The sequence below is a fragment of the Rhinoraja longicauda genome, chromosome 14 (genome assembly GCF_053455715.1).
Source record: "Rhinoraja longicauda isolate Sanriku21f chromosome 14, sRhiLon1.1, whole genome shotgun sequence".
In the NCBI taxonomy this organism is placed as follows: Eukaryota; Metazoa; Chordata; class Chondrichthyes; order Rajiformes; family Arhynchobatidae; genus Rhinoraja; species Rhinoraja longicauda.
The window spans coordinates 49,546,328-49,558,982 of record NC_135966.1 but is presented as its reverse complement, the minus strand read 5'-3'; the positions used below and the strand labels follow the sequence as shown (position 1 = coordinate 49,558,982).

Genomic DNA, 12,655 nt, shown 5'->3' with positions numbered 1-12,655 from the left:
AATTCCACAAGCTTCAGGTTTGACCAACAGTCTCTTGAGGGACTCCATCAAATGCATTCTGAAAGTATTTTTACATAGCAGCCTCAGGCATTCTCCTGTGAAGAAGTTCCCTCTGTTAAAAAAAGAGGTCTTCTGGTTGAACCCTCCATATATTCTCACAACTAGAATTAGGCCATTCAGACCATCGTGAGATCATAAGATCATAAGATCATAAGTGATAGAAGCAGAATTAGGCCATTCGGCCCATCAAGTCTACTCTGCCATTCAATCATGGCTGATCTATCACTCCTAACCCCATTCTCCTGCCTTCTCCCCATAACCTCTGACACTCGTACTAATCAAGAATCTATTTATCTCTGCCTAAATATATCCACTGACATAGCCTCCCAAGCCTTCTGTGGCAAAGAATTCCACAGATTCACCACGTTAATAAAAATTCCTACTCATCTCCTTCCTAAAAGAACATCCTTTAATTCTGAGACTATGACCTCTACTCCTAGACTCTCCCATTAGTGGAAACATCCTCTCCACATCCACTCTATCCAAGCCTTTCACAATTCTGTATGTTTCAATGAGTCCCGCCTCATCCTTCTAAACCCCACAAGTACAGGCCCAGTGCCTTCAAACGCTGATCATAGGTTAACCCACTCATTCCTGGGATCATCCTTGTAATCCTCCTTTGGACCCTCTCCAGAGCCAGCACATCCTTCCTCAGATATTGTGCCAAACATTGCTCACAGTACTCCAAATGCAGCCTGACCAGCGCCTTATTGAGCCTCAGCATCACACCTCTGTTTTTGATTATAAGCCCTCTAGAAATAGAGGGCATTTGCTTTCTTTACTACCAATTCGACTTGCAGGTTAACGTTTTGGGAATCCTGCACCCACACTCCCAAGTCCCTTTGCACCTCCAATTTCCGGATTCTATCCCCATTTAGAAAAGAATCTACGCCTATATTCCTGCTACCAAAATGCATGACTCCACACTTTGCTTCACTATATTCCATCTGCCACTTCTCTGCCCACTCTCCCAACCTGTCCAGGTCCTTTTGCAGAGTCCCTCCTTTCTCTACACTACCGGCCCCTCCATCTATTTTCGTATCATCAGCACATTTGGCCACAAAGCTTTCAATCCCCTCATCTAAATCATTAATATACAACTCGAAGCGTAGCGGCCCCAGCACCGAGCTCTGCGGAACCATCACATCTATGCTTGGATGGATCAGCCATGATTGAATGGTGGAGTAGACTCGATGGGCCGAATGGCCTAATTCTACTCCCATAACTTGTGATCTTGTGATGCTGGCTCACGGACCAATCCCATTCCCACTAATGTTTCTTGCTACTCACTTTCCCATCAGTTCTACCACCCACAGTCTCTGGAGACAATGTACAACGACCAATTATTCCACCAAGCTGCCGATCTTTGGGAAGTGGAACAAAACAGTCACAGGGGGGTAGGGGTTGCCAACTGTCCTGTATTAGCCGGGACATCCCGTATTTTGGGCTGAATTGACTGTCCCGTATTAGGCCCGGGGGCCGCTGTAAGCCCACACACTGTAGGCTGTGTGGAGTTTGCACTGTAGTGCAAACTTCACACAGAGAACGCTGAGGGCAGGAATGAACTCCGGATCACTGCAAGTCAGAGTCAACAGCACCACATCACGCTCACCACCCCGTCCCATTAGTACAGGGCCACCACCAATCTTCCAGCAACTGGTGTTCAGGCACTTCCTTTAATCCGGACAAAATTACGAAAGTGCACTTGAGATCCCCCCCCCCCCCCCCCCCCACTTCCTGAAGACCCCCAAATATATGGTGCCTAGGCCGTGTAAGGTGGCTGACCTGTACATCCATATTCGGCTAACCAATCCCTCATCCGCGTTTAGCATCCATTTCCATTAAAGACAAATATCTACCCTTCCATCCTTGAACTTGAAACTGCATCGTCACATTCTAATGCCATAAATAGTTGTGGATGATGTAACCTCCGTGATGCTTGATTTTGGGTTTGCTGCATTGATCTGTAATATCTCTCCATAGATCTTTAACCTGATGAAGTTTGACAGCTACACCCGTTTTGTGAAGTCCCCACTTTACCAGCAGTGCGTGCTGGCAGAGGTGGAGGGTTGGTCACTCCCTGGCTGCAGCTCCCTGAGAGGAAGCACATCCTTTGATTCCAAACATGACCAGGAAAGCTTCAAGAAGGTAAGGCCCTGCTCCATTCTATGATAACGTACCATATGTTATGTTATGCAGTTGTACAGGACCCTAGTGAGACCGCACCTGGAGTTCTGTGTGCAGTTTTGGTTTCCAACTTTGAGGAAGGATATTCTTGTTATTGAGGGCGTGCAGCGAAGGTTTACTAGGTTAATTCCCAGAATGGCGGGACTGTCGTATGTTGAAAGACTGGAGCGACTAGGCTTGTATACACTGGAATTTAGAAGGATGAGAGAAGATCTTATCGAAACGTATAAGATTATTAAGGGGTCGGACACGTTAGAGGCAGGAAACATGTTCCCAATGTTGGGGGAGTCCAGAACAAGGGGCCTCAGTTTAAGAATAAGGGGTAGGCCATTTAGAACTGACGAGGAAAAACTTTTTCAGTCAGAGAGTTGTGAATCTGTGGAATTCTCTGCCTCAGAAGGCAGTGGAGGCCAATTCTCTGAATGCATTCAAGAGAGAGCTAGATAGAGCTCTTAAGGATAATGGAGTCAGGGGGTATGGGGAGAAGGCAGGAACGGGGTACTGATTGAGAATGATCAGCCATGATCACATTGAATGGCGGTGCTGGCTCGAAGGGCCGAATGGCCTCCTCCTCACCTATTGTCTATTGTCTATTGTCTCTCGAGTCTGACGAAGGGTCTCGACCCGAAATGTCACCCATTCCTTCTCTCCAGAGAGGCTGCCTGTCCCGCTGAGTTTCTCCAGCATTTTGCGTCTATCTTCCATGTAAACCAGCATATGCAGTTTCTTCCTACACGTATGTTATGACCTTTAACCTACAACCTACTGAATGGCCTCACTGAAAGGAGACCTCTACAATCTGTATTCCAATCTGTAGGCTCTTAATTTGTAGATTCCACCTCCCAGTGGGTAAGATCACTTACTGATGGCTTTCAATGTCCTGTTAGTTTAGTTTAGATACATCGAGGAAACAGGCCCTTTTGCTCACTGAGTGCTCCAATCAGTGATGCCCGCACACTAGCACATCCCACGCATTAGGGACAATTTACAATCTTTACCAATGCCAATTTATCTACAAATCTGTCCGTCTTTGGAGTGTGGGAGGAAACCTGAGCACCTGGGGAAAACCCACGTGGTCACGGGAAGAATGTGCAAACTCAGTACAGATGGCACCCATGGTCAGGATCGAACCCAGGTCTCTGGTGCTGTAAGGCAACAACTCTCCTGCTGTGCCACCGTACTGCCCGTCCTGAAGAGGACAGTTGTGGTATCTCCTAGGGGCTTGACTTGGGTGAGATGACTTGCCTGGAGCTGATTCCACCTCATGTCATGCATTGTGAGGTCTGAACTGGTCCCCAGCTGAGATTACCTCTAATCAGATAGACACAAAATGCTGGAGTAACTCAGTGGGTCAGGCAGCATCTCTGGAGAGAAGGAATGGGTGACATAGAAACATAGAAAATAGGTGCAGGAGGAGGCCATTCGGCCCTACGAGCCAGCACCGCCATTCATTGTGATCATGGCTGATCTTCCACAATCAATAACCAGTGCCTGCCTTCTCCCCATATCCCTTGATTCCACTAGCCCCTAGAGCTCTATTCAAATCTCTCTTAAATCCATCCATTGATTTGGCCTCCACTGCCCTCTGTGGCAGAGAATTCCACAAATTCACAACTCTCTGGGTGAAAAAGTTCCTTCTCACCTCAGTTTTAAACGGCCTCCTCTTTATTCTGAGACTGTGACGTTTCGGGTTTGACCCCAACTGTAATTTATCATAGCAACATTACCTCTAATCAGTCTTTGTTGAGATATTTCCACCAGTGGGACTATCTTGAAGAAGGGGACAGAGCTACAAAGTAAGGGGCCAGTCATTTAAAACATGGGTGTGCAGGAAGTCCTTCTTTCAGAGGGTGCAGAAGCTTTGTAATTATCTGTCCCTGAAGGTGGTGGTGGACAGATCACTAAGTATTATTAAGGTGGAGATCAATAAACATGTAAAAAATGGAAGCACTGGTTATTGGGAATGACGGTTGCTGGGAATAAACTGAAAGCTCTAGGAATACAGAAGAGTAGTTGAGGCTATCAGGGACTGGCCATGATTACATTGAATGGCAGAATAGGCCTGAGAGACTGAGTACCCATTATCCTAATTTCTTGTGTTCTTGGCTTCTTAGTTGGTCCTCATCCAGAACTTCGAGCATGTAATAATTTCATGGTCAATCACATGACAGTATCCCTCAGGCGAAAGGAGCAATAAGATCCTTAAAATATTCATTATCTTCTCGGCTAATAAACATACTTCTGTGCATTACAAAGTATTGGAGTAACTCAACGGGTCAGGCATTATCTACAAAGACAATGGATCGACGATGTTATGTATCGAGACTCTTCTCCAAACTGATGAAGAGGCACAACCCAAAAAACTGTTTTTCCATTCCCTCCCCCTCCCCATTGCTGCCTGCCTGACCCCTTGTTACGCCAGCATTTTGTGTTTTGCTCATGATTCCAGCATCTGCAATCCTTTGTGTAAACATGCATAATCCTGTTTCCAGTTTGCCTTATTATTGCTGAATGATCACCCTACCTGGCTCACTGATGAGGTAGTCCTAACGTTCAGCTCACACAGCAGCAGATAACTGCGCAAGTCAACGTCTTTATGTGTAGGCTGGTCCTCGCGAATGAAATAACCTGAAAGTTAACAAAAGAAAACGGCAGTGGAACACCACAACAGGAAGAGACCACTATGCCTTCATTCCAGACTCCAGCACTTTGAAATGTCCACCATCCATCTTTTGTAAACGACATCTTTAACATTTTAACAGCCTCACTCGTACAAACTCCTGTTATTGTGCATTTTTTGAAGAATTCCAGATTTACACTACCTTTGGTGTGAAACTTCTCCAAAAAACCTTACCTTAGTTTTTAGATTATGTTGCCTCGTCCTTGATTACGTAAAAGAGGAATTCATTTTTCCATTCTTGCTGAAGTATATTGAATATTTTGACCGCGTAATTATTATTGGAATACATTTTAAATGTATCAGTGGTATGTATTGGATCTGACGTGATAAATGCTACTTTTGCATTTCCCCAGGCCTCAGCTCTTGCCATCTTGTCTTAGATTTGGACATGCGGCTAGTTGCTTGTGGAGTCATAGAGTCATACAGTGTGGAAACAGGCCCTTCGGCCCAACTTGCCCACACCGGCCAACACGTCCCATCTACACTAGTCCCGCCTGCCTGTGTTTTGTCCATATCCCTCTAAAGCTGTCCTATCCATGTACCTGCCTAAATGTTTCTGAAACATTGCAATAGTACCTGCCTGAACTATCTCTTCCATACACCTTTGTGAGAAAAAGTTACCCCTCAGGTGCCTATTAACTCTCCCCCCCCCTCCCCCCCAACTTAAGCCTATGTCCTCTGGTTTTTTATACCCCTGCTTCTGAAGCCAAATGCCTCTGCCTCAAAAGGCAGTGGAGGCCAAATCCCTGGGTACTTTCAAGAGAGAGTTAGATAGGGCTCTTAATGATAGCGGAGTCAAGGGATATGGGGAAAAGGCAGGAACGGGGTACTGATTGTGGATGATCAGCCATGATCACGGTGAATGGTGGTGCTGGCCTCGAAGGGCCAAATGGCCTCCTCCTGAACCTATTGCCTATTGTCTATTGTCTTGACAAATTCACCAACTGGAGTTGATGTATTTTAAACATTTTTACCTTGTGTGCAAACTAATAATGTGCAACAAGAGTAATGGGTGAGTCATGACATGGTGAAGATGGGCAACCAAACCATCTCCTCAGCCAAGGACGTATAGTAATTGTGAAGCAAACAGATGCAGGAGCAGGATCCTGAATGTGTGAATTATTCCCCATTCAGGTAGGGGAAGAGAAATAGAGGGAATAGAAATAGAAGAGAAATAGAAAATGTGGGCGGTCACGGTGGCACAGCGGTAGAGTTGCTGCCTTACAGCGCTTGCAGCACCGGAGACCCGGGTTCCATCCCGACTATGGGTGCTGTCTGTACGGAGTTTGTACGTTCTCCCCATGACCGCGTGGGTTTTCCCCGAGATCTTCGGTTTCCTCCCACACTCCAAAGACGTACAGGTTTGTTGGTTAATTGGCTTGGTGTATATGTAAATTGACCCTAATGTGTGTAGGACAGTGTTAGTGTGTGGGGATCACTGGTCGGTGCGGAGTCGGTGGGCCGAAGGGCCTGTTTCCGCGCTGTATCTCTAAACTAAATAGAGAGGGAGGAAAGAAAAATCAGGATACGAGAGAGTGGGCAAATAAGATAAATATTTTGTTTAATTAATGGAAAATTTTGAAACATTTGAAATTCCCAACTTGAAGAAATGTGACTGTACTTACTCTCTCATAAAGAGGAAGTAATTGGCTATTGTTAATTCTTGTGTTATTAAGTTAGCATTCATTTCTAGATTTATATTGCTCTGGTATGTTGAATAGTGCAAATTGTCCTCCAACTTGAAGTGATTTATGATTAATGCAACGTTTATTCTTGGTCTCACTTTTGACACAATGCATACCACAAATATACCTCTATTCTCTCAGCCAGTTCTGCTCCATTAACTCTAATACATGTGGTGGACAATTTTGCTGACCATAGAGAAGGTACATGGTCGATATAAGATTGCATAACCCTTCCAAGTATTGAGTCAAGCAGGATGATAACTACAATGAAATGTTCCTTGCTGCCACCAAACAGAAGCTGAAACTGAAGCCGGGAAAGTCCTTCAGCGGCCATCGACAGGAGAGTATCGTGAGAAAGGAAGCAAACTTGCAAAATAAGCCATGGAAGAGCACGAGCAAATTAAGCCGGAGGAAAGAGAAAGGAGACTCCTTGGGAGGTCAGACAAATGATGGAAAAGTGTAAACCAATGCAAACTAAGTTGTAATGGCATCAATATGATGGTTGGCAATGTTAATTTACAGATGCAGCATGTTTTAATAAGGCACTCTAACATCTACTGTAAGAGGATGCCAGATTCTCCCATTATTTAACAGACATTGGCATCTTTCAGTAAGAATAAGCACCCCTGCTTGATGCCATTAATCATGCAATACAGAAACTGCTGCACGATGTATACTGCTTCATTGAAGTCATTTGTTTCCATATTGTGAGTTTGATCCAGTGGTTTCTCGCTGCCAGCAGGTTCGGACAGTTTGTTCTCATTTCTGAGTGTGTGCTTATTGCAAATTTCTACCATCATTATCCTTTCCTGCAAATGATGGCTCCAAATTGTATTACAGTTTGACCACGGCCTGCTGCCTCTAGTACTGATCCAGAAATTCCTGAGAGCGAACATTGGCACACTGATGGATAACGTAGAGCACTGCCTCATATCCTGACACTGAAACTGAACTTGATTTCTACCAGTCATAACTGAATAGCACTTTGGGTAGTTTATGGTGGAGATCTTCATTAGGATGGAGAGTGACAAAGTCAATTCAGAAACACGTGTTCTGAACTTAAAGAAAGGTAACTTTGAGGGTATGAGACGTGAATTGTCCAAGATAGACTGGCAATTTATACCTAAAGGGTTGACGGTGGACATGCAATGGAAGGCATTTAAAGGTTGCATGGATGAACTACAACAATTGTTCATCCCAGTTTGGCAAAAGAACAAACCAGGAAAGATAGTGCATCCGTGGCTAACAAGGGAAATCAAGGATAGTATTAAAACAAAAGATGAAGCATATAAATTAGCCAGAAAAAGTATCATACCTGAGGACTGGGAGAAATTCAGAGTCCAGCAGAGGAGGACAAAGGGCTTAATTAGGAAAGGGAAAATAGATTATGAGAGAAAACTGGCAAGGAACATAAAAACTGACTGCAAAAGCTTTTATAGAAAAAGCTTTTATAAGAGAAAAAGACTAGTTAAGACAAATGTAGGTCCCTTGCAGTCGGAAACAGGTGAATTGATCATAGGGAACAAGGAGATGGCAGACCAATTGAACAACTACTTTGGTTCTGTCTTCGCTAGGGAAGACATAAACAATCTGCCGGAAATAGCAGGGGACCGGGGGTCTAACGAGATGAAGGAACTGAGGGTAATCCAGGTTAGTCGGGAAGTGGTGTTAGGTAAATTAAATGGATTAAAGGCCGATAAATCCCCAGGGCCAGATAGGCTGCATCCCAGAGTGCTTAAGGAAGTAGCCTCAGAAATAGTGGATGCATTAGTGATAATTTTTCAAAACTCTTTAGATTCTGGAGTAGTTCCTGAGGATTGGAGGGTAGCTAATGTAACCCCACTTTTTAAAAAGGGAGGGAGAGAGAAAACGGGGAATTATAGACCAGTTAGCCTAACATCGGTAGTGGGGAAAATGCTAGAGTCAGTTATTAAAGATGTGATAGCATCACATTTGGAAAGTGGTGAAATCATCGAACAAAGTCAGCATGGATTTATGAAAGGCAAATCATGCCTGACGAATCTTATAGAATTTTTCGAGGATGTAACTAGTAGAGTGGATAAGGGAGAACCAGTCGATGTGTTATATCTGGACTTTCAGAAGGCCTTCGACAAGGTCCCACATAGGAGATTGGGGTACAAACTTAAAGCACACGGTATTGGGGGTTCAGTGTTGAGGTGGATAGAGAATTGGTTGGCGGACAGGAAGCAAAGAGTAGGAATAAACGGGTCCTTTTCGGAATGGCAGGCAGTGACTAGTGGGGTACCGCAAGGCTCAGTGCTGGGACCCCAGTTATTTACAATATATATTAATGATTTGGACGAGGGAATTGAATGCAATATCTCCAAGTTTGCAGATGACACGAAGCTGGGTGGCAGTGTTAGCTGCGAGGAGGATGCTAGGAGGCTGCAGAGTGACGGATAGATTAGGCGAGTGGGCAAATGCATGGCAGATGCAATATAATGTGGATAAATGTGAGGTTATCCACTTTGGTGGCAAGAACAGGAAAGCAGAGTATTACCTGAATGGTGACCGATTAGGAGAAGGGGAGATGCAACGTGACCTGGGTGTCATGGTGCACCAGTCATTGAAAGCAAGCGTGCAGGTGCAGCAGGCAATGAAGAAAGTGAATGGTATGTTGGCATTCATAGCAAGAGGATTTGAGTTTAGGAGCAGGGAGGTTCTACTGCAGTTGTACAGGGCCTTGGTGAGACCGCACCTGGAGTATTGTGTGCAGTTTTGGTCTCCTAATCTGAGGAAAGACATTCTTGCCTTAGAGGGAGTACAGAGAAGGTTCACCAGATTGATCCTTGGGATGGCGGGACTTACATATGAAGAAAGACTGGATAGACTGGGATTGTACTCGCTGGAATTTAGAAGACTGAGGGGGGATCTTATAGAAACATATAAAATTCTTAAGGGGTTGGAGAGGCTAGATGCGGGAAGATTGTTCCCGATGTTGGGGTAGTCCAGAACCAGGGGTCACAGCTTAAGGGTAAGGGGGAAATCTTTTAGGACCGAGATGAGAAAACATTTCTTCACACAGAGAGTGGTGAGTCTGTGGAATTCTCTGCCACAGAAGGTAGTTGAGGCCAGTTCATTGGCTATATTTAAGAGGGAGTTAGATGTGGCCCTTTTTGCTAAAGGGATCAGGGGGTATGGAGAGAAGGCAGGTACGGGATACTGAGCTGGATGATCAGCCATGATCATATTGAATGGCGGTGCAGGCTCGAAGGGCCGAATGGCCTACTCCTGCACCTATTTTCTATGTTTCTATGTTTCTATGTTTGGGTTATTTTAATCATCGTCTCTGTTGCTGCATTGAAAAGAGCTAGCACCCACTCCTAAAATGATCAGATTTACCACCACAAGAGCAATCTCACCAAAGTTTGTACTGCAGTACCTTCCAGACCACAATGCTCACCACACAAAACCATCAGGCCAATAGGGCAGGCATTCCATCTTGGAAATATTCAATGTTCCAGAATTATTCCTCTCCAACTCCCTACTCAAATGAATTTCAGAATCGATCTCACCTCACCGACTGCATCAGTTCATAGTTTAACACAGCAGAACATGTTCATAAGAGATAGGAACAGAATTAGGCCATTCGGCTCGTCAAGTCTACTCCGCCATTCAATCATGGCTGATCAATCTCTCCTCCTAACCCCATTCTCCTGCCTTCTCCCCTGACACCCGTACTACTCAAGAATCTATCTATCTCTGCCTTAACGATATCCATTGACTTGGCCTCCACAGCCTTCTGTGGCAATGAATTCCACAGATTCACCACCCTCTGGCTAAAGTAATTCCCCCTCATCTCCTTCCTAAAGGAACGTCCTTCAAGAGACGATGACTTCTAGTCCCAGACTCTCCCACTGTTGGAAACATCTTCTCCATGTCCAATCTCTATCCAGGCCTTTCACTATTCGTTGGCATCACCTCATTATGGTTGCTACCCCATTTAGATTTGTGCCACATAGTTATTCCTTTTTTTCTTTGTTTCAAGTATTTATCTAATTTCTTTCTGATGGTTATTATTGAATCTGCCTCCACCCCTACTTCAAGCAGAGACCAACAATGATTTCATTGGAATAAATGTTTCCATATTTAATTGATTGATACTGGCTCACTGGAGGTGTGACAGCATCTCTGCAAACTGTGCATCCATGTGAGGCAACACCTCTGCTAGTCGTTCCACTATTCCACTCATACATGTCTGTGGAGGGGATAATAATAGCGATTGAAGCCTTAACACACATGCTAAATTGATAGCCACCCCACCATCCACTGTTCAAGGTATCTTATTTTGATGAAGCTTCAGGATTGATTCTGTGGCATGATCTTGTGGCCTAGGAATCCAGATGGTCGGCACATCTACCGACTCCCTCCAAGAAGCTAACTCAGGCACTTTCTGATGCAGAAGCATTTTACATTATGACTAACAAATCTCTACCTCACTTTTTGTTTTAGTGGATTTTTCAGAGAGCAATGGTCTCTCCCTATCTCGCCGTGAATCGCAGGGGTCTGTGTATTCCACAGCCAGCATGGAATTGGGCTACCTCAGCTTTGCGAGTTCCAGAACTGAGGTACAGTACGACAGAGGAAAATGTAGCCTTGGTGATGGAGGTTAAATGATTCAGCTGTACAGAGTTACAGTTGATGAGACTAATTATGGTGTAGCATTTCTGGCATGGCTGCAATCAACAAAGGTTTTCAAACTGATTACCTGGTTAGGATTTCATCTCGATCTAATTTTTATAACCTTATGAACCAGTGCAATCAGTCCGCGTAATGAAAAAGAAAGTCATGATGAAATACTCTTATGTTTTTAGAAGTGGTAGGTTGATGCTATTAGTGTGGCACAGCTAGAAATGAAACAGATGGATTTTCAATCATTTTGCAGTCCGCATCTTTTGAATGAACTGATTTTAAATAACTAAAAATGACGTTAAACCATCCACACAGAGCAATTTACTGGTTACAATTCCACAGTGCACATTTTTATGTTCAAGCTTTAAAAAAATGTCACAAAAAGAATAATTTAAAGAGATTCTTTGACAGCTCAAAAAACATTAGTGCCAACAAACAATCCTGATTAATTCCCTTATTGCTGGTTCCCAACACAATGTTTCTTTAACAAGTAAAACATTATAACAATTATCTTTCTCATTTATTATTCTCATTTTTAACTGCATAACATTCTTGCAAGGACCTACACCATCTTCAAGGCATCAAGGAATATCCTTTAATGCTTGAAGAAAATGAATAATAATATTTTATGCGCTGTCTGATTTTATTACTTCAGGAAATTATGCCAATGGGTTAGAATGGAATTCATTTACATAATGTGTAGAACATAGAATGTCCAACATTGAACAGATACAGTGAAGGAACAGCTCCTTCGGCCCACAATGTGCGTGCTGAACATGATGCCACATTATACTAATATCCTCTGCCTTCATGTGATCCATATCCCTCCATTCCCTGCAAATGCACATGTCTTTCTCATTGTCTAATCTGCCTCCACCTCCATCTCCGGCAGCATATTCACCACTCTGTGTAAAACAAAACTTGCCCTGCACATTTCCTTTAAATCTTGTCCCCCACCCCCACCCATATTAAACCTATTCACTCTTTGACATTTCCACTATGGGAAATAAAAACTCATGACTGTCTAGCTCTCATGTTATACACTTCTACCAGGTCTCCCCTCAGCATTCAACACGGAAATAACCAATCCAAATTAGTCCATCCTCTCCTCATTGTGAATACCCTCTAATCCAAGCAGTATTCTGCTAAATCTCATCTCTCCACAACCTCTACAACCTTCCAGTATACTTGAAATTCAGTATTTTTTTCTCCTGGCGTGCCTAATGGTTGGTGAATTTCCTCTGGAAATTCCTCTGGAAATTCCATTTCTGTGGCTCGGAGTAGGTCACACGCCTGATCTCCCGTGTTCTCTTATTACTTTCCCTTTTAAAATCAAGATATTTTGCACCAGTTGTTTCTGTATTGTGGGGAATCTGGGGCTGGATGCACA

General features: G+C 43.9%; 1 protein-coding gene across 1 annotated transcript in view; it reads left to right on the top strand.

The window, feature by feature from the left end:
• Positions 1–12,655, top strand: part of LOC144599958 (regulator of G-protein signaling 14-like) — a 118,665-nt gene that overhangs the window by 83,464 nt on the left and 22,546 nt on the right. The window contains 3 exon segments of the mRNA XM_078411238.1: positions 2,044–2,208; positions 6,908–7,049; positions 11,086–11,201. Coding sequence (XP_078267364.1) covers positions 2,044–2,208; positions 6,908–7,049; positions 11,086–11,201 — 423 coding nt within the window.